The sequence below is a fragment of the Rhamphochromis longiceps genome, linkage group LG7 (assembly GCF_057381845.1).
Source record: "Rhamphochromis longiceps isolate RC_006_pf linkage group LG7, R_longiceps_female_GT1.1, whole genome shotgun sequence".
NCBI classification, from domain to species: Eukaryota; Metazoa; Chordata; class Actinopteri; order Cichliformes; family Cichlidae; genus Rhamphochromis; species Rhamphochromis longiceps.
Genome location: NC_140563.1, coordinates 56,485,939 through 56,513,422, shown reverse-complemented (window position 1 = coordinate 56,513,422; position 27,484 = coordinate 56,485,939). Strand labels below are relative to the sequence as shown.

At 39.2% G+C, this 27,484-nt stretch overlaps 2 protein-coding genes across 4 annotated transcripts; one reads left to right on the top strand and one right to left on the bottom strand.

Annotated features, from left to right (window-relative positions):
* Positions 1-8,296: 8,296 nt before the first annotated feature.
* LOC146666437 (beta-1,3-galactosyl-O-glycosyl-glycoprotein beta-1,6-N-acetylglucosaminyltransferase 4-like) lies at positions 8,297-13,647 on the bottom strand. 3 transcript variants are annotated; one of them, XM_085414462.1, is made up of 3 exons: positions 12,857-13,646; positions 12,662-12,743; positions 8,297-10,950 (listed from the first exon to the last, which is right to left on the bottom strand). In XM_085414462.1, the coding sequence occupies exon 3, from the start codon at positions 10,947-10,949 to the stop codon at positions 9,657-9,659; it is 1,293 nt and encodes a 430-aa protein (XP_085270588.1). In that variant the 5' UTR covers position 10,950; positions 12,662-12,743; positions 12,857-13,646; the 3' UTR covers positions 8,297-9,656. The 3 variants fall into 3 exon arrangements, with proteins under 3 accessions (XP_085270588.1, XP_085270587.1, XP_085270586.1); XM_085414461.1 differs by having other exon boundaries at positions 12,687-12,743; positions 12,857-13,641; XM_085414460.1 differs by lacking the exon at positions 12,662-12,743 and having other exon boundaries at positions 12,857-13,647.
* A 4,374-nt stretch (positions 13,648-18,021) lies between these two features.
* Positions 18,022-27,192, top strand: LOC146666436 (3-hydroxy-3-methylglutaryl-coenzyme A reductase-like). The gene is made up of 20 exons (XM_085414457.1): positions 18,022-18,154; positions 18,543-18,749; positions 19,157-19,268; positions 19,608-19,695; positions 20,429-20,513; positions 20,629-20,734; positions 20,861-20,967; positions 21,094-21,213; positions 21,327-21,460; positions 21,536-21,825; positions 21,926-22,059; positions 22,168-22,362; positions 22,575-22,733; positions 23,804-23,961; positions 24,038-24,143; positions 24,224-24,394; positions 24,514-24,654; positions 24,805-24,963; positions 25,055-25,203; positions 26,208-27,192. Exons 2-20 carry the CDS (start codon positions 18,585-18,587, stop codon positions 26,242-26,244), a joined length of 2,616 nt encoding a protein of 871 aa, XP_085270583.1. The 5' UTR covers positions 18,022-18,154; positions 18,543-18,584; the 3' UTR covers positions 26,245-27,192.
* The last annotated feature ends 292 nt before the right edge of the window (positions 27,193-27,484 follow it).

Sequence of the window (27,484 nt, the reverse complement as noted above, 5' to 3'; positions counted from 1 at the left end):
GGACCAGTGAAACCAAACTGAAACTCACTGTGAGTGTAATTTTGAGTCAAAACATGATTTAATATGAGCACTGGTCTACTGTAGAATTTGTTTTAAAAGTTAAAATAGATTCAAAGAACTCATGAAATGAAGTCGGTAGTGTGAGAGTGGGCTTCAATACGGTAATGTCTCTTGTGCTGTTCTGTCAATACCAAACTTTACCAATAAGTTATCTATGTTAACCAGAAACTTCAGGCTCCTCCCAATGTTCTTTTTTAGACCGTTTTCTTTAGCTCATTATGATGTCAGAAAGAGGAAGTATTCTTAATATAGTAATGCCTGGCACACAGTTATGGCTGTTAGCCCAGAAGCCCCACCTTCCTGCTGCATAAAGCTTCTACTTTGCTCACCAAGGCCCAGTAAGAGACAAAAACTGTTTCACAATCGTTCAAAACTTAAGTTCAAGAATAAATAAGTGGAGCTGGAAATGTGCAGAATAGGTACCCTTTCAACACTGGTGAGCCTTTTTTTTAAAAAGTTTATTATCATTTTGTGCTTTTAGACCAGCAACGTCTAAGGCTAAAGTTAATACTTACAGATGTGTATAAGTAAAAACAGTGTGAAAATGATTTCAAATAAATTCATAGGGGGTTCAAAACCATAAAATGAACAACGAGAAATACCTTAAATACTCAGTGGATCAAATCTCCTCTAATCCCCCACCTGTTCCCTGTGTAAGGTGATTCTCATGCTTCCTTTAGGGAAGTGCAGCTCTTAGAGCGATGCCTGTGACCAACCTAGCGTGTAGGCAGATGTCTTCTCTGGCTGTATGCCTGGTCAGGTCCTGTAGGCATTAAAGCAAGAAGCAGATGACAAAGGACACCTCAGTGAAGAGTCAACAACTCTGTCCTTAATGAGGACATAATAATGAAGTAATGCTTATATGTTTAGTCATCCTTGTGATGAAGAGTGGATAATAAATAAATAATAATAGTAATACATTTTCTTGGGCAAGGGAAGGAAACTAAAACAGCTTGTTTCAGACAAAGTATGACATGGCAGGCTGCACCAAAGACCAGTACGTGAAATAAACAAGGATTATTTTAACTGTTAATCGTGTAAAGCTACTCTAGTAAAATCCAGTAATATAAACACTGAGCTGGCGATTACGATGATAAGCTGAGGAATAAGTGATGCCAGTCAATGTTCATTTGCAAAAGCCTCATTGCTGTTTGATACTGGGCAGGTGTTGTACTGGGGGGGTTTACAAAGATTTAGTCAGTGAAAACAGCCTTCTGCATCTCATGTGAGTGAACCAAAAAAGTACATTTGCAGCCGTTATGACAAAAACAATAAGCTTAAATGTTCCGCACTACTGAGAAGTGCAGAGTAGAGATAATTCTCAGTGAGTTTGCCTCTTATTATGATACTTTTCACTTTAATGTGGTATTTTTGTCCTCCTCCACAATGATATAAAGATTTTTGCTGCAAAACAATCAAACTTTCAAAACAAAAATTAATTTACCTACGTTTTGAAAATAGTACTTTTTTTTCTGTGACAAATAACCTTTTAATTGCAATTAAAGTCAACTTACTGACCTCTTAAATAGCCCCTTAATGAACTCTACTAGAAACCTTCTGTCTAAAATAGGCTTGTAATGTACTCTGACATCTACTTTGCTTCACAAGGCTGCTCTACAAATGCTTTTACACAACCACACCTTGAGTAACTGCTTTTGTAGATCGCATGAGCAAATATTTTCCACTAATAGATTCGAGAGTTTCACTTAACGAAAGAGTTTTGCTCACCTCGTGAACTTTTAATGCAGCCTTGTGTAAACTGGAGTCAAAACCTCAAAGCAGAAACATATTTAACAAAAGGTTCATCAGAATACTTGATTAGGAAATTATGTATGTTATATGTTTACTTGTTTTATTAGTTTTATTATTATTAAGTTGAGAACATTACAACCCTATTTAAATAAGAAAAGAAAACTAAACAAAAAGAAAACCCCAAAAGGAATCCATTCAAGCATCAGTCCATCCATTCATCCATCCATGACCACATTAGGGTCACCAGTTAATGCACAGGGAGAGCATGTGTGCATGTGTCCACAATAAAAAATTGTAGCCTGGATGTGAACCCAGGACTTTCTTGTTTACAGTGATGGTGGGATGCAGCCAATGTCAAATTCAGATTTGATTATCTCCTCAATCCTATAATCACACCTTCTATGATGAGTCTGGTACTGATAGCACCGACTGCACTGACTGGATGTTGTAGGGTTGTCCTGACTGACCTGTCTCTGCAATGTTGCCTGGACATCTGGGCGGTGCCTTGGGTGTGGAGAAGGTGTACTGCAACCATAGGTGTATCACACTTCTCAGCCCGGGACAATCTACACTTCGGTACTAGTGATGTGAGTCCATCTGTTAGTTAAACCTTCACTTTAAGAGGAACAATGCAGTTTTTGACCTGGCCATGGAACAATGGGCCACGGCTTTATCCTCTCAAAGATGTTCAAGGGTGTAGGGGGGTTTGCCCAACCTGTAAAAAAGTCTACATATGTTTTGTGGACTTGGAGAAGTAGTTTTACCGGGTTCATGTGGGTATACTGTGGAGGTTAGACTTGTTTTCCAGTTAATGCTAGACTCCACCAGGGCTGCCCTTGGTCACTGACTCTGTTCATAGGTTTTGTGAACAGAATATCTAGATGTAGCCAGATGTAACCAGGTGGAGGGTCTCCACTTTAGTGGCTACAGGATTTTACCTTTGCTTTTTGCAGATTATGTTGTTCTGTTTGGTTCTTCAAGTGGTGTGTGCGTGTGCAATTAAGGTTCAAATCTAAAGGTTTGTCAGGGGTAGACATTTGTTCAAACACAAGTAAGAGAAATGAGACAACTGCAGACCGACTCAGAGTGTAATTAGAAAACGTGCGCACGGGTGAATGTCTCTGAGAAGACAAAACACACCGAGCACAGGCTCGCTTGCTTTATTTATAAGGCAAAAATGGGTTACATAGTACTTCCTCTTTTAACTGTCAGGGAAGAGGTTAAACATTAAATCAGCTTATCTGATCTTTCACACACTGGGATAAGAATACAGAAGTATATCATGCTTTATCTGACATCACAGACACTAAAGGAAAAGAATGCATCATTATATCATGCTGTCAAACATCTCAGACACTGAGGTAAGGAATGCATCAGTTTTCCTTTAACAATAGACTTGGTTAGGTGATTCTTCAACAATAGGCTTGGTTATGTGAAAATATATGAACACACAAAATATAAGGCATACTTGGTTAGAATATAAGGCTTACTTGGTTAGAATATAAGGCTTACTTGATTATATTGTATTATAGAGATTTGGTTATAATGTATAATGTAGAAAATCTCTAACAAGGTTCAAATCTAAGATCTACCCTTCTCCTGGGATCAGACATTCCATAAATCAAGTTCACTTGCTCTCAAACCAACTTTAATGGTTGACCGACTAACTGAACTGACTGGCATGAATAACTTCATTTCCTGGAACACTATACAGCAAAGCCTTGTTCAACTCTTCTGTACTGGTGCTCCAGTCAGTGACCTAGAATGCCTAAAAGGACTGTTGGCCTATCCTAATCCTCAGGGCCCTGTTGTTTAAAAGGTGTAATGCAGATAAAAATCATCTGCTTTCGGTTTTTCCTTGGTTTTCAATGGCTCACATAATCCGGCTTACTTTTGTCCTCATTATTCAAAAAAAAAAAAAAAAGAAAAAAAAAAAAAAAGAAGGAAAAAAGAAAAAAAAGAAGTCTAAAATACTGAAACATTTTTTCAAATATTACAGAGAACAGTTAGAACAGTAATCACACAGTACTTTTAAGTGTGTTTATTTCAAGTGTTACAAAGAAGAGCTCTGGTGGTAACTTTCTGTGTAACATTCAGTCCACTGACTAAACAACTAATAAATATAAACAATATGGCATATGAAGGTGTTCTTTAAAAAATAAGTTACACAATTTCAAAGACTATGTTGTCACAGATGTCAGGCAGGACTCTAACACAAATCCAGGGGCAGGTCCAGGACACTCCTCTTCACACAGTCTGTGACTCAGTCACACTCACTCAGTGTCTAAGGGTCAGTACAGAGAATAGAAACGTTCATTAGGAAAACCAGGAAACATAATGAGATACGATATGATTCACAAAGCGAGTTGGCGCTACACTAACCAAGGTGGGTACAACAACCCAGCAAAAACCAGCACTCCAGTGTGGCCTTAAATAATGGCAGGAGCAATCATGAATGATGAGCAGCAGGTGAGTGATGATGAGCAGGTGTGGAGATCGAAGCGGGGACCAGGAACCAGACGCCAGCCTGACACCATGTAACATAATCATCATCATTATCTGTCTTTGACAAAGACTTCTTTAAGCCTTATTTGATACCTTCTGATGCAGTAGATGCTGGTTCTACTAGAGCTGATCCACTGTCCACAACAAGAACAAGTGTGTCCTCTTCATTAGAAAGAACTGGATCAGTTTTCTCTACATTTGTGGGCTCAGCATCCCTTACAGTACTTTGAATCCCATGCAAAGTTTGTCAGTTTGCACCTCCAATAATATTAAGGACCATATCTCTGTAGTCTGTGCTCTGGTAAGATTTGTCACCAGTTTGAGTGTTTTTGGCTTCAGCATGGTCCCTTCTTGACTTGGCCTTCTTCCATCTGAATTTAACTAACTCTGCTGTCCTCCTAACACCCCAGCCCATTGTGACTCAGTCCTACAAATACATCATAATGGTTCCTGACACCCACCAGCAGTGCCAATGCTGAATTTATAGGACCAACTTGATTAGTTGAACAAAACACTTAAGAGTAATTTTGAACAGCTGCATCTCCCTAGTCAGAGGGATTGCAGGAGGATTTTCTGGGTCCTCATAAGGCTCAGGTGCATCATAAACATTATCACAGAGGGGAACATTATGTCTTGTGACAATGCTGTGAAGCACATTACAGGCAAGTATTATTTGGCATTGTAGCCTGTGGCTCCAATAGCAAGTAGCTGAGCAAGCAAAGGGCCTTTTCCAGAGAAATAGGACATGAAAGATTTGCCCTTGTTCCCACATGTCCTAACATAGTGAACGAATCCATCTGTCCATTTATGCTCTTCCAGGGCAGCTTCCACCACAGAAAAACACAGACTTCCCTTTCCCCAATCACCTGCTTTAGTGTATCTGAGGGAACACCAAGGCGTTCTCATTCCAGCCTTAAGAAATATAATCTCTCCAAATTGTCTTGGGTCAGAGCCATTCATAAATGATTGAACTCTTCATCCTATCTCTAAGGGAGAGGCCAGACACTCTTCATAGAAACCTCTTGTTTTCCGAAAATAAATAAATACATTTCTGTTTTAAAACAGAAAGAGTGTTCTGTGTACTATTTTCAAATCATTGGAATCTCTTTTAACGTTTTTAACTTCATTGTTTTTGCATTTTGTAATGCTATTTCATCAAAATACCTCAGCGAATCTGAGAAGTAAAACTTCTTCTTCTTCGAGGCTGAACTGTGAGGCTTGTTAAGAAATGATTCACTGAGGCTTAAAAGTTATTTCCATTAGAAGACTTCACCCCCTTGAACAGGGGCCAAGGGGTTTCTTTGGCTGACTTAACAGTGTACCTAATAAGACCAAGATGCATCACCACTGCACAAACAAAACCTCTTTTATATTTTAGAATCTGAATTAAGCTGACCTCATCTGTCATACCATGTGTGGTCTTCATGATGTGCAAAATAAACATTAGTATAACTTTTATGCTCAAAACAGAGCAACGCAGCCCTGGTAGAAATCAGACACCTCTCAGACATGTGGTAAGTGAGGGGCTACAATTTCATGTGCTATTTGAGGGTTTTACTGTGACCTTTTCCTGAACACTACCACTGCCTCTGTGTGCAAAAGCCTTAGCAGCTTGAATTGAGTTAAGTTCTTCTGGGAATAAGGGATGAGTCAAAGAAACTACACTTTCTAACACATAACTCATATTTAAAAAGCAAAGAGGGAAAAGAACTAATACTCTAAAGAAAAAAGTATGTGTAGAGAACAATGACTGCTTTGTTTAAAAAGAAATTAAGAAAAACTAAGAAAAAAAGAAAAAGTACTGAAAAGTAATTGTGGGTTAAAAGGAAATGATTTCAAAGGAACTGCAGACCAGAAACATTAACACTTTTCTTACAGGAAACTAAAATGGGCACTTCACTTGTCAGCATTCGGAGTCTGAGCCCATGTAATATAGTTACTGGGAAAGTTAAAATGAGCAGTGTGCAAGTCATACAAACCTTTAACCAGAAATATGGAGAAAATTGTGACATTTCTGGGAAATACTGTTTCTGAGTTTTTATGCACTACTAGGCTATGCACTAGGAATTAGTAGTAGAGGGCTGAAGTAGTTACATGAGATGTGCCAGGTTAAGTACATTATCTCAGCAAAGCACTATGGGGATCAAATCCTCAGATGTCAGTGGGAGTGAAATATTATTACAGCTTATACAAAGGGAAGATTGTGAAAACTGTACATTTTGTCAGAGACATTCTTTCAATAGACACTCTGCATACCTTAAGATGAGTCATATTATGCACGAACTTTCTGTTTGGTAAGTATCGTTTCTGCATAATGCTCAAACAGGTTACAAGTACTGGTTTACTGGTTTACAGCTTACACAGCAGCACTGACAGCCAATCAGCATCTATAAATTGTCATTTGAAATATGTTCATAACACAGTCTGACCACAAAAAAAGAAAAGAGTAAGTGACTGTTAGACCTTTATCTAGAGTGATTAGATTAGCATGTAGGCTAAACACATTAGAACAAACAATAACAAAAAGCTTGTCCATTAGTCTTTTACGGACTCCTTTCATCTGTGTGTTTCTGGTTGGTTTGCATCGTATTAACTGCTGTTGCCAGTCTGCACAATTTTTTTGTAACTGGCATTCCTCAGCAGTATATAAGGATTTTCTCCCAGTTACCTGCTGTCAGAAACCTGTAAGATATCATGGGTTAATGCCGAAACAAGTCAGTTTCCACAGTAACATGAGGGTTGTTTTGGTGTTGTTGCTGATTGTGTCAGTGATAGATTTGCAGAAAAAAAACAAGCTTCTACTTGTCCTTACATGTGTAGTGTTCTCATACGGGTCATTTTATTCATATGCAAAACTGGAACATCCCATAAAGTCTATGATTTACTGTAATTGAATAAGCTTTCATGACTCCATCTGTGACATGCTCAATGTTCTGTAAATAAATGATGTCGTTAAAGATGAGCAAACATAGATTAGATGTCAGATTGTTTCAAAACATCAACACAAATCCAGCACAATTGCTTCAGACTTTCCATTGTTTCAGAAAGCCCTAGTTTGCCCATCTCAATTTGCAGGTAACTCAAGTCCAGCCAAGGCACTGAATCAACTCGGAGCACAAACAGGAGAACAAGGTCAGGTAACGAAGGCACTCATAAGTTGAGAACCTGATTACCACCACAAGGGTGAAGATGAGCTGGCAAGGAGTAAGGTTTCTGCTGACCCTTTTACTCCCATAAGTGATGTGATAATGGTAAGCAGGCTGGCTGAAAGTGGGTCAGCGCAATGCACCAGCGCCTGCCCAACTCCACCTAAGAATCGAAAGAACAAGAAAGAGAGACAGTGGATGCAAAAGAGAGCAGTCCTGCGAGAACCATGACAATCTGCTCTTCTCCTGTTTATGTTCTCAAGGATGAAATCTCGACAATAGGAGCCTCGTAGCTCAGTGCTAATTATAATTGTAAACAACCATGGTTGATTTATGTGAACCACATTTTTTTCAAGTTATTGTTTTGCTCAGAGTTGTGGTAGCTGCAATATGTTCCTATGTTTATCCACTGCTGACATTTGTAAACATGTAAATAGAGCTCAGATAACAATAGAGATCCTCTTGAGATAGCCTCTTTTTTTTTTACTTTCTTGTGTGCATATCGATTCATGTTGCAGTAATGCTTTAAAATGAATAACCATTTAAGGTATTTCAGTACACAATCCCAATTGTAGCAGAACTTTTTTTTGCAGTGTTCATTTCCTGTCTATCGTAAAACTCAAAACATCTGTGTGAAAGCAGTAAAGAAAAAAGAAAAGTATAAACTGTAATTAAAAGAGGCCACCCTTTATTTAGAGTCTTTTGACTATTGTGGTTTTTGTTTTTGCTGTTTTTTGTTTTGTTTTTTTTCCCCAACCAGGCATAACTTTTGGGGTGGATCTGAATGAGAAACCAAGCAACGATCCATGCTCAGTAGTACTAGCTATAAATAACAGAGTACGCCCATTCTGAATCATGTTGTCATTTTTCACTTTATTTGAGGACCATAATTTGTAAAATGAACACCTTGTTGTGTTCAACTCAATTCAAGCATCAAAGACTAGAAAATCACAAGGAACTATTTAAGGACATGTTTAAAGCAGGTCACTTGATAATGCCATATCAGATGAACATCGGGCTTATTTCCCCATCAACAGGCACATACTGCATTTGTTTCCTCCATGACCTTTACTTTTATAACCTAACAAGTTCTGTTAATCTTTTATATACAGTCTAACACTGAGAGGCTGTTTATTTTTCCAATTTACGTTATAGTTTGATGCAAACCTGCATTACATATATAGTTGGAATCAACCCTTACTAAAGCAGCTTGTATCCATCAACCAGTTGGATTGTTGCAAACAAATTAGCTCTCGATTAATTTGTGAGGAATAGATGACATAGAATAGATGACCTCTCCTCAGTTTTACACAGTATTCTGTGTAAAAACCAATCCAGTGTGTTCCATTGCATTTCATGGAAAAAGGGGCTGTCCAGATAGCATGCTGTGTGTTGAGGAAATAATATTTTGTTATTATAGTTTGCAAGAGCACCATCAGAATGATCCGAAAACTGAATCTGTAGTAAAACTTTAACACATGTATCAGAGGAAAAGGGAATCCGTCAGAAACAGGCAAGAGCATGTTAGCTTTTAAAATGTAACCAGTCATTATTGTATAATTACCTCTCATTACAGTTTCATTCAACCAATTAACAAAAACAAATATTATCCCTGTTTTCCCCATTCACAATGAGAAGCAGACGACTGTTTCTGCTAAGACATGTTCCTCGTGGGTGTGTTTTTTGTAAACTGGACTTTTCTGTGAAGACAGAAATCTAAGAAATAAATCTCTTAAAAACTGAATACATAAAAAAATACATAAAATTTATAGAGCACTTTGAGTACTCCGGGAGAGTAGAAAAGCGCTATATAAGAATCAGTCCATTTACCATTTACCATAAAACCAACATTATCTTTGTAGATAAACAAGTGACTCAAGTGAGACAGAAACACCCTGAGAAAAGAACGGAGCTCGGCAGCTTTCCTTAAACAAACGACGTTGCAACATATTAGAGCTGTAAACACCATTTTCATATCTCAACGCTGCATTTTGTCTTTCCCACTTAAACTTTTGTTTCTAAAAGACCAGAAAACAGTGATTAGTCCCCTTCGCTATTACTTATAGCTCATTATAATTAATCAATTATGTTGATTTGTAACTTCAAAGATAATGATGTATAAGAAATAGCAGTCAAATTTGAAAAATCACTGAAAGAACATAATATTTGTTCCTGATCCATTTTAGCCATCGTTTAACCTTTACGACAAGTCAGTGATACTGATTGAAATAACTTCTGCTTTTCCTTCAGCTTCTCCTCAAGGCACTGAATGAGTACAGGGTCCACTTTGGGGTCAAACTTATTGGCAAACCAGTGGCCATAGTTCAGCAACCAACGCATTTCCGCAGCACCAAATATACAAACGCTGCGAACGTGTGTCCCTGTGCACGGTGGGTACAGCTGCTCCTCCAGGTACTGCCACTTCACCAGCCTGGTTTTGCTCATCAGGTCTGTGATATCAGGCTTGGATCTAGCCACCTCTCCAGGGACACCTGGCAGTCGCACAAGTGTTGCCCAGAAGTGTTCATCTGGGGAGTAGGTGTCCTCTGACCAGGACAAAAAATCTTTCACTACACCTGAGGCATTCATATGCTCAATGAACTTCCGGGAAAGCACAAAGTAGGCATTTCCAGAGAACACCTCAATATTGTGTGGTGGTGGGTTCTTTACATACTCTGTTTTCACTGGCAGTTTTTGATATTCAAAGCTGGCATCTTTCAGCTCATAGTGAAAGGTGAACCGTTGTTTCTTAGCTGGTGTGGGTCGGCTCGTCTCTAGCATGTTTCTGCCATTCAGTTGCTTTAGTTCTGACACTAGCTCCACGTTGGACTTGAGAGGGAAGTCTTGGCCACAGAGGTTGATGACATACTTCCACTTGACTTCTGAACCCAAAAGGTCAGACAGACAGTTGAGATCAGCCTTTAATCGGCTAATGCTTGCATAATATACTGATTCTTTCTTGCTGGTAATGAAGACATTGGGCAGACACTGGGCCAAACCCTCCATAGCTGATATGAACTGAGCAGAGGACTTTTGATCATAGTGGATACAGTAGATATTACTGGGTGAGTACAGTGCATTGATGAGTCTCTCTACCATCCAGGCAGATTTATGCACAACCAAAGAATAAGCAATAGGAAAGTCTTGCTCCTCTTCTGTGGCACACACATTATCATAACCCCTGTACTTTCTGAATAAAGTACAGTTAGAGGTAAGATAAGCTAGACTTTCATCTTTAATCTCCACAACGTCTTTCTTTTTGATCAGCAGAGATTTCCCCACCTCCACTGGGTCCATGTCATAAATAGCAGAGCAATCAATATTGTACTTGGGAATTATCTGCATGTCCGTACCAATATGTGAAGGTTCAGTGATGTAGCTGTGCTTGACACAGACCAATAGCAGGATGGATATAGTCAGCAATGACAGGAGGGAAGGAAGGAACTGCTTTCGTCTTAGTCGCAGCGATAAACATCGCATGGTCATTCTGTAGTGAGAGAAAACACAACATGAAGGAACATAAACCCAACTGATAATGTTATTCTTCAGAAATACCTAACCACCTTAAAAAAAATGTTCAGTTTCTTTTAGAATAGGGTTACTCCATATTTGTTTATTTTGCAATAACTTTAGCACATCCAGTGAAGCCTTGCAAAGACAAACAGATTCAATAGAAGCTTCTACCCACAGTCTGTCAAACGTACCCTACCTACACCCTGATTGAAGGTTAACTGTGCTGCTAACACTCAAGGACACTCGCACTATATTTATAAACTGTATTTATTACAGTATAACATACATAAACACACACACATACGTACGTACGTACGTATGTACGTATGTACGTACGTGTGTATGTATGTATGTATGTGTGTGTGTGTGTGTGTGTGTATACAACTTGTGCATATCCTTTTTGTGTACATTCTCTGTGCTCTCCATTCTGCCAATGGAGAGATGACAACTGTGTTTCATTGTTCTGGTAACAGTGACAATAAAAATCTATCTTTTCTTATCTTATCTTGTGTTACCTTCATAGAAATGTGACAAGTGTCCAAAAGAAAGAAAGTGTCACTTCGTAACGCCAATTGCACAAGATTTGATACATGAGTTTGTGAGACTTCATCACTTTTTCCCTAACAAAACTGATTTTAATTTATTTTTAAGCAATAAATAGATGTGGCAAAAATTATACAAATGCATACATATATATGTAAATTTACATTCAATTGATTTTTTTTAATGGTGGGAAGGTTCAATAAATTCTCTGGTTTTAAAAAAATAAAATAAATATTCTATTAAGAATTATTTACTTAAGAATTTCTGAGGAAACACAGAATCAGATTTCACCAACTCCTAAGTACGCTTGTAATATAGTGTATTATCTTACTTTTTTTCATTGATTGTACTTATTTGTGTTTTTGTATTTCCTTCATATATCTGTACCTGAGCTGAGGTGACGCAAAAATTTCCCCGTTGTGGGATTAATAAAGTCTTATCTTATCTTATCTTAATACTTACAGTTTCTACAGTACAAAGGTAACATTTTGCATTTCTTTATTGTATATGCGGACGTTAATATTCACGAAATAAAACAGAAAACAGGGTCTTATTCAGATCTGACATATATGATTTTTTTTCTTTATATAATGAGAAGTATACAACACACAGAGAGACATCTAATTGCTATTAAAAATACCTTTACGTTTGGAAATTTAGTTTTACAGATTTCACATGGATATAGTTGCCTCATTGTCATTTGCTTTAAAAATTCATAGGCCTAGTTTTAAAAAACAAAACAAAAAAACCCCAACATCTCCCGATTCAAAACAGGAGATATTCGTCTGAAATTTATAAGTGTGCCCTTAAAAAGAGTGACCAAAACACAAAGGTGACGTGAATATACACTAGACAAGAAGTTAAAATGAGTTATCCAATTCAGAGTGGACGATAATAAATAAATAAATAAATAAATAAGATCAAAACAGCTTATTCCAAACTTCTAAACGTGCGATCTGTTTATTGTTGTTTGAAGACTATCATTGCAAATACCTTCAATAAAAACAACGGAACACCACAGAATATATAGCTTATATGATCTCATCTCTTTAAGCAGACAGAAAGAGACAGAAGTGAAATTGGGAGGCAGTTGCCATCTATGATATAGCAAACGGGAGAGCTAATTTAGATGTGATGGATACCTTCCATACTGTGAAAAGCCCTCACCTTGCTCTTCACGCTGGTGCCGGTCTCCCCAAAAGACCTGGCAAGCAGTTTTTAAACCTGAAAGTTGTCAAAACGTGGGTTCAATGCAAATGTTCCGTCTTCGCTGCTTCGACAGTAAAACTTCGACTCACAAAAGTGAAGAATGAAAAAAAGGAAGAATGAAAACTTACCTGTCAGAAAAAAGAGTGGGCATTCGTCTTCCCTGCCCTTCCACTTTTCCCACACTGCTGTCGCGACATCTGTGGACAACGCAAACTTGAATGTCTGATTATACGTTGTTAATCAGCGGAAACCGTGTTCAGAAGAAGCGCGACAAGCTGTCATAACCGCGCTGAGCTGAGGACCACAGGACAGAGAAATAACCCGGAAAAGAGGGAGGGGTTCAGGAAACTAATTACAGCTCAAGTAAAAAAAAAAAAAAAAACCGAAAGAAAGAAACGAACTGAAAAGCAAGAAAAAGCAGAAAGACGTGTTTTGTGTGTAATCATTGGTTTGTCTCTGTAGTAGGTAAAAAAGCAAAAAAACAAAACTTTTTTTAAGAGGGGGGAAGGAGCAAATAAAAAATGGTTTCCCCTGCAAATGCGCTTTACTGAAACGACTGCTTCCTGAACAAACCTGGTTAAAATAGTTTGAATTAAAACCCCGTGTCTGGAGTCATCTGAACTCACTAAGGGAAGGGTGAGAAGGAAGAGAGCTGTACCAATCGTGGGAGCTCTCAAGACTTAAAACTTGGAGGTGGTGTGTGAGAAAACTCAACAGTGAGGTCATTTCTATGTTTTTGGGGGGTGGGGGGTGGAGAAAGAATAAAAAAAAAAATCAATCTACGACGGTCGTTCAGTGACTTGGCTTTGTTCTGAAATAACACAATCCTGATTATCTCTTTATGACAGAAAAGCAAACTAATTCTTCAAAAGAATTCTAAGATACTGGCTTAAACGCATTTAAACTATAATCAACCTATTAAAACACACGTGAAAATTCTATATGCTACCTACACGAGTGACTAATATGAGCCAGGTTGGAATGTAGATTGGTGATTTTGCTGGGTCATAAATGTCAACTCAAAGTCATGCAGATTGGTTATTATTATCAGTAATGCCATGAAAGTCATACTTAAATACACCATGCAAAACAAAAGTCCAGGCATTTGTTGAAAAAAAAAAAAAAAGCATAGCGTGCAGGTGTGCAGGCATATTGGTCTGAGGTGTGTCTTTTGTTTCTTCTCTCTTCAAGTTGGTTTTATGAAGCTAACCTAAAAAAACAAAAACACAAAGAAACTGAAAGTGACACCGGAAACCACTTGCGTTTTTTTTTTTTTTTTAGTTTTACATGTGACACAACTAACAGAGAGCCATTAAACCCAGTCACATGCTTTATTATACTTTAGAAACAAATATTGAAAATGAAATGCAATGCAAATGCTGTTTTTAAACCAATGAATCTATTTATAAATGAAAGAAAAATTACTTTCAAAAATTAAAAGAAGAATTAAAACCCCCACCGGGATCTGCTCACGCTCTCACCCACTCTCTGTGTGTCTTCCGAGAATAAGCCTCGCTTCACTGAGCATGTGCGAGAGGAAAACAAATACTGTTTCCATTTATTACAGTCATCACCAAACAGTGGTTGCTTAACACTACCACGATATTTTCATATAAGAAAAGCTCATAAAAGTTCTCATAAGAGTTTGACACTGTTTGTTGGAAATATAAAATTTCCACATCCAACAAGCTGAAAGGACAATCATTTTTTTTAACTATCTTACAGTCTTTTCTGCTCAGAAATGTTCTTTAAATACAATAAAGGTGAAAGGGAATTACGCCTAGCTGGTTTATATGATTATAATGTTGTGGCTGTGAATATGTTGTAAGATTACAGGGAGTGCAGAATTATTAGGTAAATGAGTATTTTGTCCACATCATCCTCTTCATGCATGTTGTCTTACTCCAAGCTGTATAGGCTCGAAAGCCTACTACCAATTAAGCATATTAGGTGATGTGCATCTCTGTAATGAGAAGGGGTGTGGTCTAATGACATCAACACCCTATATCAGGTGTGCATAATTATTAGGCAACGTCCTTTCCTTTGGCAAAATGGGTCAAAAGAAGGACTTGACAGGCTCAGAAAAGTCAAAAATAGTGAGATATCTTGCAGAGGGATGCAGCAGTCTCAAAATTGCAAAGCTTCTGAAGCGTGATCATCGAACAACAAGCGTTTCATTCAAAATAGTCAAAAGGGTCGCAAGAAGTGTGTGGAAAAACCAAGGCGCAAAATAACTGCCCATGAACTGAGAAAAGTCAAGCGTGCAGCCGCTGAGGATGGAGTCAAGCTCAACTCCCAGTCCTACTGCCAGTTTCTGGAAGACACCTTCTTCAAGCAGTGGTACAGGAAGAAGGCTGCATCCTTCAAGAAAAACATGATTTTCATGCAGGACAATGCTCCATCACACGCGTCCAAGTACTCCACAGCGTGGCTGGCAAGAAGGGGTATAAAAGAAGAAAAACTAATGACATGGCCTCCTGGTTCACCTGATCTGAACCCCATTGAGAACCTGTGGTCCATCATCAAATGTGAGATTTACAAGGAGGGAAAACAGTACACCTCTCTGAACAGTGTCTGGGAGGCTGTGGTTGCTGCTGCACGCAATGTTGATGGTGAACAGATCAAAACACTGACAGAATCCATGGATGGCAGGCTTTTGAGTGTCCTTGCAAAGAAAGGTGGCTATGTTGGTCGCTGATTTGTTTTTGTTTTGTTTTTGAATGTCAGAAATGTATATTTGTGAATGTGGAGATGTTATATTGGTGTCACTGGTAAAAATAAATAATTGAAATGGGTATATATTTGTTTTTTGTTAAGTTGCCTAATAATTATGCACAGTAATAGTCACCTGCACACACAGATATCCCCCTAAAATAGCTAAAACTAAAAACAAACTAAAAACTACTTCCAAAAACATTCAGCTTTGATATTAATGAGTTTTTTGGGTTCATTGAGAACATGGTTGTTGTTCAATAATAAAATTATTCCTCAAAAATACAACTTGCCTAATAATTCTGCACTCCCTGTATACTGGATGCAAATTAATAATGAGACCTTTGGATGGAAAATATTCCTGCTAGTGTTGTGTATATAAGAAGAAAAGTCAGATTAGGAGCCATAACAGGAGCTGGAGGGTTGGGCCAACAAAAAAAAGAAAAAAAGAAAAAGAAAAAAATGCTGTTAGACTGCTGTAAACCTATCCAAGAGCCACCTTCTGCACACTGTGAAAGGACACTCTGTCTCTGCCAAGTTCCCAGCCTGGCTCCAGGTTTTCATACATAAGCACAGCTTTATGTAGGAGTGACCACTATGTGAGCACAATATAAACACAAATATTTCAGGTCTTGAAGCTTGATTCAAGCAGCTAGATCAAGGGCCTTATTCACAAAATATCCTTGGACTAAAAGTCGATTATGACAGATTCAGTAAGTAGGTAAGTAATTACGTAAGGAGTAATTTGATCAAAAAATGTTGAGGCAGTCTTTGTAGGCAAATGAAGGCAATGAATGAGAAAAAAAAACTCGTATTAGACAACTCAGCATCTAGCTACAGCTCTGTGAAAAAGTATTTACCTCCTTCCTGATTCCATAGCTTTGTTTTTTCATAAATGTTCGCACTCAAACCAAATTTAATATTATACAGACATAATCCAAGTAAATACAAAATGCAGTTTTTAAAATTAAATGGAGCAGTGTGGTTATTAGCACTGTTGCCTCACAGCAAGAAGGTTCTGAGTTCAATTCCACCACCTGGTTGGGGCCTTTCTGTGTGGAGTTTGCATGTTCTCTCTGTGTAAGAGTGGGTTCTCTCTGGGCACTCCAGCTCCCACACATGTCCAAAGCCATGCAGTAGTGGGGTTAGGTTAATTGGTAATTCTAATTGGTAACTCATGAATGTGAGTGCGAATGGTTGTCTGTCTCTATGTGTTAGATGTGCAACAGACTGGTGATATGGTGGCTGGGATGGGTGATCCTGACAAAGATAAGTGGAAAAGAATGAATGGATGATATTTTTTTAAATTATGATTTCATTTATTAAGGCAGAAATGCTACCCAAATGTCCTCTCTTTGGATGTTATCAGATGTTATCTGTCCATTCAATGGATGCTTGGAAAGACAGAAGAACCCAGAAAAACATTTAAAGAACTGCAGGCTACTCTCACGTATGGTCAGTGTTCATGATTCAACAATAAGACAGACACTGATCAAAAATGGCATCCATGGGAAAGTTCCAAGGAAAGTACCACTGCTGACTAAAAATAACACAAAGATTAGTCTCGCATTTACAAAAAAATGTCTTGATGATCCCCAAGACTTTTGGGAAAATATTCTGTGGACGGATGAGAAAAAGTGGTTTTTGAAAGGATGAGAAGTTTTTGAAAGGTTTGAGTCCCGTTACATCTGGGGTAAAACTAACACAGCATTTCAGAAAAAGATCATCATATCAACAGTCAAACATGGTGGTGGTAGTGTGATGGTCTGGGCATCCTTTGCTGCTTAAGGACCTGGGTGAATTGATGGAACCATGAATTCTGCTCTTTACCAGAAACTGCAAAAGGAGAATGTCCAGCCATCAGTTTCTACCTTAAAGCTGAAGCACACTTGGGTTATGCAGCAGGACAAAGATCCAAAATACCGCAGTAATAAATAAATAAATAAATAAATAGAATGAAGGTTTTAAAGTGACCTAAAGAAAGTCTGGACTCAAAAACGAATGGAAATCTTTGGTGTGACATTAAACAGGTTATTTAAGCTCCAAACCCTTTAATGTAGGTGAATTTAAACAATTATACAGACCAGTAGGCTAAGATTCTTCCACATTGCCATTGTCATTGTTATCACCCAGTTATTGGGTTTAGGAAGCTTTTTTTTTTTTTTTTTTTACATGGGGCCAGGTAAGTTTGAATAACCCTTTTCCCATAAATAAATGAAATCATAATTTAAAAACTGCATTTTTGGTTACTTAGATTATCTTTGTCTAATATTTATTTGATTACTAAGAAATCAGGAAGCGGACAAATACTTTTTTTAAAAAAAATCTCGCTGGGCAAAAGTAGGCCACTACCTTCGTCTTTGAATGAAAAAAAGCAGAGACGTGATCCACATGAACAGCGCTGATAAAAGCCACAGATGCAGACAACGACCACTGATTATTCTTGAGGGCTTGTTTGTGTTAAATAAAATAAGATACACTGTACTACTAAACTACTAAACGGTATAACGGCAACAGCCTCTATTAACTCAGCAGGAGCTTGGAGCCGGAAGCAGGGTTCATACGTCAGGACTTCACAAGCGGATTGACGTCAGTATTTCCGGATCGCCATATTAGTTTCATTACATCAGATCAGGCAATGTAGCAGGCTAAGCGATTTGTGGGAAGGGCACTGTCGCTATGGAAAGGACTCTCTGACCACGAAGAAACTCTTTGTATGTTTACAGGTTTCCGTATAATGCAGAGTAGTACTTAAAATGTAATGAGCCAGGGGGATTAAGTTATTTTGGTGACAGGCTGTAAAATTAGTCAGCGTAGCTAATGTTGACCGATGTTACGGTAACTAGCATTAGCTAAGCTGCGCTAATATAGCCTCAGTGTGTTAACATCTAGGTAATGCTAACCAGGAGTAATGATACCTTTGTGAATCCTATTGTTTAAATCCTTTTGACAGCACTGCGGCGACCGAGTGTGTATATTAAACTTGACGATCGTCTTTCACTATATTTCGCCATCATCACACAAGCTGCATTTTGATTTTAAAGCCGTACAGAAGTCAGACTTGCTAACTACCAGTGACTGGACAATGTTCTTGTAACGCAGGTGATTCTGGGATCTTGTGTAGTAGGAAGATATCCTGAGACCATGTTGGCACGTCTATTTAGACTTCATGGGTTGCTGGTGGCCTCGCACCCATGGGAGGTAATCGTGGGGACCCTGGCTTTGACAGTATGCTTCGTGTCTATGAACAGCCTGGCAACAAGCAACCAGATGTGCAAGTGGAACCAATGCCCCAAAGTTGAGGAGGAGGTGAGGCTGGTGTGGCACTCTCTAAGAAATGTTGTCGGAGTTTTGTAAAATGGTAAATGGCCTGTATTTGTATAGCGCTTTTACTTACTCCCTATGGACCCCAAAGAACTTTACACTACATTCAGTCATTCACCCATTCACACACATTCACACACATGTGATGGCAAGCTACATTGTAGCCACAGCTGCCTTGGGGCGCACTGACAGAGGCGAGGCTGCTGGACACTGGGGCCACTGGGCCCTCTGACCACCACCAGTAGGCAACGGGTGAAGTGTCTTGCCCAACGACACAACGTCCGAGCCGGGGCTCGAACCAGCAACCTTCCAATTACAAGACCAACTGCCAACTCTTGAGCCACGATCGCCCCTGAGGGTCTACACTAATGTCTGTTTTTTTTTTCTTGCAGAAAATCCAGAGCAGTGATGCAGTTATTCTGACAGTCACTCGGTGCATGGCCATTATTTATATTTATTTCCAGTTCAAGAATCTCAGACAGCTTGGATCCAAATATATTCTAGGTCAGTATCATGAGATGTTTGTTGGGTTTTTTTCCCCCAGTTTTGGACAGTAGTAAACACTTCTTCTCACATCATACAGATTTGTTTTGGCTGTATAATCACCACTCATTAGTGGCCACAGTTTTTCTTTTACTACTTTCCAGCTTCAGCTGTTTGAATTGCCATAAAATGTTGTCAGTGGATTTAATATAGAACATGATTTTAATGTATTACATTTTTAACCCCAAACTACTTGGGTTGGTTTGTTTCTTTGCTTTTCATTTAGACTGAAAAACAAATGACTGGCTAGCAAATTTATCATAAAAATACACCAACATTCCATTTCTCCTCCGTCTCCAGGTATTGCTGGATTATTTACAGTATTTTCCAGCTTTGTCTTCAGTACAGTCGTCATCCATTTCTTTGGGAAGGAGCTGACAGGTCTGAAGTAAGTGTTTCCAATGGACTCACATATACGCTAGGAGAGTGGTTCTTAAAGTGGTCTGTGACATATTGAGAGTGTACATAGGCAGTGGATTATTTTAGCAATTAAGTATTCTATTAAATTATTATTCTGTTGATTAACATAGTTAATCCAGTAAGAAACACCTTTGTGTTATTAATGAGCAATAATAAATCTAAGTAAGAAAATAAGTAAGGATAAGGATATACATGTTGTCCCTGTTCGAGGTTATGCAAAGAGTTTCAGTTAGACTGATGTTACATTACACTGTACTTCCTCCTCAGAAGAGGCTGATCTTACAGAGCTTTAACTTGCTGCCAGCTTACTTTGTTGTCAAAAGTTATTACTTTTTCTGTGTTGACTATAGGGGAGGCCTTCTTTCTGCAAATGATTGTTAGTGAGAGGGTTTTTTTAAAATCACTAATCCATGTTAAAACTAGTTGCGTAGCTAACACAGTTGGTAGTAGCAGGATAAGAGGCAGCTAATGTGCTAGTGAGATCAGGTAGACAAAATAGTTAACATTTACCAGCAGGGTGATGTACACATTGTTTCACAATTTTAGGGCAATACATTTGAAGCTCTGCAGCTCCTTTGCATTAGAGACAAGGATTTAATTCAGCTGTAAGATTAAGTTCACTGATCTGTAATTGTAAGATGACACTGAAGGAAAGTATTCCAGGTCACTCCCTGGCTGACACTTGTCTGCTCTCCCTGCAGTGAAGCGCTGCCCTTTTTCCTCCTGCTTATTGACCTGTCTAGAGCCTGTGCGTTGGCTAAATTTGCCCTCAGCTCAAACTCTCAGGTAATTTCGCACATATTTGGTCTTACCATATGTATGAAATGTGGCTTTATTCATATGGGGGACATAAGTGTAAAGCATCCTTAACTAACGAATTGGTCTTGTGTGTTGGGAATAGGAGGAGGTGAGGGAGAACATTTCTCACGGCATGGCCATCCTGGGCCCAACATTCACCCTGGATGCTGTGGTTGAGTGTCTGGTTATAGGAATCGGAACCATGTCTGGTAAGGATTACTGCTGTTTCTCCACCTATAAGCATCATCAGTGATGCTCTGTGTGTTAGAAATATTGTGGTTATGCTTGATCGAGTAGAAAAGCAGAAGTCAGCTGTGTTTCTTCCTTTTTTCTAGGTGTGCCTCAGTTGGAGATCATGTGTTGTTTTGGCTGCATGTCTGTTCTGGCCAATTACTTTGTCTTCATGACGTTCTTCCCTGCCTGTGTCTCTCTGGTGCTGGAGGTGAGATGTGCATGCAACAATTTGGAGAAATAAACACAGATAAGATAAGGAAACAAGTTGCTAGAGTTTAACTGTGATATATTTTTTTTATTAATATTTTTTGTGGTCCTGCATATTTGTGTGTAGCTGTCAAGGGAGAGTCGTGAGGGGCGCCCCATCTGGCAGCTGAGCCACTTCTCCCGTGTGCTAGCTGAGGAAGAGGATAACAAGCCCAATCCTGTGACTCAAAGGGTTAAAATCATAATGGTGAGTTCCCATCATCTATGGTGGGGATGTTTATTTAGATTAGTCTTCAACATTGTGTATTATAAAGCATTTTTAGGTCTGAACGATGATGCCTGTGTGATGTTGTCTTTCAGTCTCTGGGATTGGCTTTGGTTCATGCTCACACTCGACTGACAGCTGAACATTCAGGTCAAAACCGCACAGTGGAAGGGCCTGTAGCAAAGAGACTGGACTCTCCTAGCACCATATTGCCTCTTAAGCTCACCAGGTAAACCATGGAATATTGCAATGTTTGTATTATTGATTCCTGCGTCCACTGATATATGACTTTTTCTCTCTCCAGTATCGACCTGGAACAGGTGATAACCCTCGGTCTTGCTCTGATTCTGGCCGTAAAGTATGTATTTTTTGAGCAAGCAGAGACAGAGTCCTCGCTTTCACTCAAGAGTACCATTATAAGCTCCACTCCCAGTCCGAAGCCCTGGGTGACAGAGGACTGCTGCATGAGGTCCCTCCCAGCCCTGAAACCCCAGAAGACATCTAATAGTGTTTTGGCAACCATCCCTACCTCTTTAGCAGCTGCTTCAGACGTGAAACTTTCCTCTGAAGCTGACATATCATTTAGAGAAGAGGGTGAGACTCGTAGCGGGTGCTTCTAGCTTTGATAACGCGTGTACCCAGTGATGAAGATGATCTAACTGCTGTGTTTTTTCATGTGATTCCTCTGCTGCAGATGTGATTCAGAATGCATTTTGTGGTACATCTTCTGGGGATTCTCTTGCTCAGACACAATGTGCTCCTCCAAGTGTTTGTACGTCGGAGCCCCGAAGTCTGGAGGAATGTATGGCCATCCTCTCAGATTCTCAGGTAAGTTGTCAGGTTATACTGGAAGCACAATACAAAGCTAGATATATGATGTTCTGTGTTCCTCAGATTCTTCAAAAATATCACTGTTTTGCCCACGATTCTTTCCAGAGAGGTGCCCATTTGCTGAGTGATGCAGAGGTGATGAATCTTGTAACCCTGCGCAAGATTATGAATTATAAACTTGAAGGTGTCCTTGAGACTCCAGAGAGGGGCGTGGCCATCAGGAGAGAACTGTTATCATCCAAACTTCCTGTTCCCACTGCCTTGGCTTCTCTACCTTACAAAGACTACAACTACTCACAGGTACTGACAGTCCTTTTAAAGTGTAGTCCTGTTTATTCTTGGGAAAAATGTTTATCTTCAGTTGTCAGTTTTAAATCATATATATATATATATATATATATATATATAATTTTTTTTTTTTTTTTTTTTTTTTAAATCAAATGTTTTTATGTTCATTTTTTCCTTTACTCTGTTCTTAGTTGTGCTTAGTTTGTGTTGTCTTTGCCTTTTAGGTGATGGGTACTTGCTGTGAGAATGTCATTGGCTACATGCCAGTGCCAGTGGGAGTGGCTGGCCCTCTTCTGTTGGACAAGAAGGAGTTTTATGTTCCTTTGGCCACCACAGAAGGCTGCCTGGTAGCCAGCGCCAACCGAGGATGCAGGGCACTTTTTGTAAGTGTGTCTCGTGTGGAGCCCTGAGGGAAGAGTAACTATCTTTTCAGTAGATGCAAATAAATAAATCTACAGGGTTTGTAGATTCATGGAAAAACTGACAAGTCATAGAATTTGGCAATGGCAGTCAAGAAAGATTAATAATATAGAAGGTTATGTGGTTCAGTTAGCATGGACTTAAAAAACTCTATATGTAGTAAATAATACTTCAGTGTTTGGGCGGAGGAAACATCACTGACCAGAAAGTCATGTGTAAATTTGTGGCGTGCCAGGAATATAATGTCTGATGTCTGGCCACTTGTGAATAAGTCACAAGTCTTGATAAGCCAAAGTGCGAGGGCCTTTAATCTGCGTTCTGTCTAATGACCAGCAGGTGGCAGTGAATCTGATTGTCTAGTTGATCTGTGACCTCAGTAAAGACTTTCCTGAGGAGTTATTAGCTTCAGTTGCAGGTTTCCATTGCAGTCAAAAAAAAAAGAGATTAAAGAAGTTTATAGGTTGTGGTGTGGCTCTCTTCTGACTGAGTCATTTCAAAACATCAAGGCAGCAATTGTGAAAGCACTCAGCATAAAACTAGATTTTTGATATCAGTGTGGCTATCGTCCATCCTCTATAAATGGTCTCAGCTGATAAGGTGAGTAATTAATTGCTAGGCTTGGGAGTTCAGTTGATGTTGTTTTTACTTAGCGAATCTGTGCATGTGAGTCATTGTGGCAAAACCCTGGAGAGGTGTTGTGCACTTTGCCCTTAATTATTGGGTCTGTGTGATGTCACTACAATGCTCAAGAAAGATGGTTATTTTAAAAACTAACCTAAATCTAAAAACATAAAGTGTGGTTTGGGTAAAAAACCCCAAACAATTTATGAACCAAAACTAAAATGGTATGGCTCATTGGCAGGTAGTGAAACTGATTTGGACTTTTATCGCCCTCCTATATGCAGCCAGTTTTAGAGGATGTAAGGTCATAAAAAAGGTCATCCTCACTGCAATGGAAAATTATTGTATCTAACTCTGGCTGCTGTTATTTCTGTGTGTGCTCCCTGCTGACAGTGTTTTCTTTCCTGTCCAGCTGAGTGGGGGTTGCATCAGCCGGATTCTAGCTGACAGCATGACCAGGGGTCCTCTGGTCAGGCTGCCCTCAGCGTGCCGGGCTGCAGAGGTCAAAGTCTGGCTTGAGACCTCGGACGGATTTAGCATGATTAAAGAGGCGTTTGATGAGACCAGCAGGTCAGTGGAAGAGCTATGACTGATTGATGACTGTGTTTTTGGTACACAGATGATAACTAGTGAGTACTCTTTGTAGGTTTGCTCGTCTGGAGAAATTGTTGGTGGGCATAGCTGGCAGAAACCTATACATTCGCTTCCAGTCTCAAACAGGCGATGCCATGGGTATGAACATGCTCTCGAAGGTATGAGAAGTCTTCTGTAATTCGGTCTTGTTATTTAAATGTTGACTTCAGTGCTGAGTGCTTTCTGTCTTTTTCTTCAGGGCACTGAGCATGCTCTGCATGTACTCCAGCAGCAGCATCCAGACGTAGAGGTGCTTTCGCTCAGTGGCAACTTTTGCACAGACAAGAAGCCTGCCGCAATCAACTGGATTCTGGGCCGAGGCAAGTCTGCTGTATGCGAGGCCACCATTCCTGCTAAAGTTGTGAGAGAGGTAAAAACAATTCAAAGCTGGATCCTGACAGAAATCTAATGACAGCGGCCACAGTTTCTTCCCCTCCAGTTTTTCTGTTTTTCTGCAGTTTGTAAAATCACCCTTTAATGTTTCCCCAGGTGCTGAAGAGCAGCACAGCTGCTCTGGTGGACCTGAACATAAACAAGAACTTGGTGGGGTCAGCCATGGCTGGCAGTATAGGTGGCTTCAATGCTCATGCTGCCAACATTGTCGCTGCTATCTACATTGCCTGTGGACAAGTAATAGAACCTTAAATTAACACAAAAAAATAAAATAAATACATTTAAAAAAAGGTTTAAATAGTGAAACATTATGTCTGTGGCATGGTATATGATCCAACAAAAAGACATATTATTAAAGAACAAGTATTTGTTTGTGTTGCGGTTAAGGACCCAGCTCAGACAGTGGGAAGCTCTAACTGCATTACTCAGATGGAGGCTGTCGGTCCAGGTGGGGAGGACCTGTACATCAGTTGCACTATGCCTTCTATAGAGCTCGGCACTGTGGGAGGAGGCACCAACCTGTCGCCACAGCAGGCCTGTCTGCAGGTAGTCTCAACTACATGTAACATAGCTGCCATTTGTTGATGCGTTTTTAGGATATTTTTTCCCCTCTAACACCAAACCTCTGTACCTGCAGATGCTTGGTGTTAGCAATCCCAACCAGCCAGGTGACAATGCCCGTCAGCTGGCCCGTGTAGTCTGTGCCACTGTTCTGGCAGGAGAGCTCTCCCTGATGGCTGCTCTCGCTGCTGGACACCTAGTCAAGAGCCACATGACCCACAACAGGTGAGATGTCTCATTCTTTTGGGTTTTTTACAGCAATGCCTGGTCAGATTTGAGAATTTGTGCCGTTTTATTTTCATGTCGTGTGTTTTTTAGGAAAATGAGTTGACATGTCTGTTCTAAGAAGCAAGCGTACCATAACCAGCATCTCCTTTCATTATATGGCTTTACTTACCCTGACTGACAGAGAGCAAAGCATTCACACGAAGGTGGTTAACCACAATCCAATTAGTCAAACCAGAGTTTCCCAATACAGCTGTGTGAATGTTATTGTGAAAGGTGTGTTGCTGTCAGCATCTGACCAATCAAAAACGTGGACAGGCTGCCCGTGTAAAGTCAACGGACTCGTCACTGTCAGAGCTTCATAGTGAAGACTGAGTGATCACAATTGTGTATTCGGCTAAATGAATACGTTGTGTACTTTTTACAATTAGCCCTCCAGGATAAGTTATCAAAGAAATTCAGTTTACTTATTAGAAGGATATATTTTTGCCTCAAAAGGATTACAAAGGCCTCACAAATGTGTGCTCCAATCCACAAAGAAATACGAAGCAATTTGACCACAAGTAAAACTTTTTTTTTTTTTAACAAATGCATCCAAACCTGGAAAAAAGGTGATTGTTTACTACACACACTTAAATTTAACATCACAAATCAGGCAATTTTTTTTCTTTCAAAAACCTTTTTGTGCATTTAAATGTCTAAAACTACATGTAACATCCCTCTCACTTACAAAACCTTAAATGTGTGTGCACAATCACCTGATATACACAGATCACATGACATGCCACATGAGGTTTTGTCATATCTTTAAAGTCTCTTGTTTTCAAATGTAAAATCCAGAGTCTCTACATTTTGTTCCTAAAAAATGTTTTGAAGTCTGGTTTTTCCAAAGTGCATCCAAAATAGCCCATACTTATAATGTATCACCGTTTAAGTTTTCCTTTGTTGATATCTGTTAGTGTTTTATTGTGTCCACTTTGAAATTCTCTTTTTTTGTCTCTTAGATCGAAAACAAACCTGTGTTCAGAGAATACGGCGTGACACTAACATCGATGGGCCGTCGTGATGCGGTTCTAAAAGCGAACCTGTGGACATCCAGATATCAGAGTGTTAATGAACAGAGCCAACATGTGCTTGCTTTGTTTTATTACCTCACTGGTTTGTGAGCTGAGGCCTTAAGTTTTGGTTGTTAATTTGTGCCATTTTTCTGCATCTGAACTTTGTAATATTGTTTGAGAACCTGTTAATTCTGCTACTGATCTTTGAGAGAAGTGCAAGAGACTGATGGTGTTTAGACAAGTAAAATCCATCGTGCTGCACAAGTTACAAGAGTCCTGTGCCTCTGATGGGTCGCAAAGGATGGATGGGATGTCCGAATGGCTTTTACATGAGCTGAATGAAATGAGATCCTCATGCAGTCATCATCATCGTTTTTATTTTTATTTTTTGGGACAAATGGATCTTTGCATTTATCAAAAGCTTGCTTGAGAGAGTGTAGTGGGCAGCTTGTGCTCAGGTTCTGAAAGTCAACTTTATGTGCAAATGTGTTTTTACCAGTGTTGTAGGCACCACTACGTAGATATGCTCATCCCTCCCTGAGTGAAGGTGCTACTGTATACTGTGTATACTGTAGATTGCCCGTGGGTGTTGGAATTCTCGCTTCAATGAATGAAGCTGTTGCCAGCAGAAGGATGTGTTTGGTTCAGATTCTGATCAACTACTTCTACAAGTTTTTGAGGAAAATTGGAAGCCATAATAATTAAACCTTTACGGTACACTGTCATCTGTGGAACTGAAGGACTGGGTATAAATTATCACTGACTGCAGGTCCTGCTCATTTTCAGAAAGCAGTGACACTCAGAAGTGCCCTTACATACAGTATGTTTTAGAAATTGAGCCTTGCGCTGCACACTTTAGAATAACCAATTATGATAAAAGTAAACTTAACTGTCTTATTTAAAAAAATAAATGACAAGTTTTTGTTGACAATACCGTGTTTGTCTTTCTTTAACATTAACAAAACTGGAATCAACACTTGGGGCCTTTTCCAGTTAGTAGATGAACAAACTGAGTCAAATACAGGCTTAAGAGAGAGACGAGGCACTTAAAGAAGCCTGACATGAAATCTATTCTTACACAGTAAAGAAGACTGCATTAGACTTCCAGGAGGAGAAAAGAAAAAGCTTTTTAAAAAACCTAATATGGGGGTAAAGCTAAGTTATTTTAATAACTGGTGATTCTATGCACATAGTTTATTCATTTGAAATGAAAAGTAATTTTA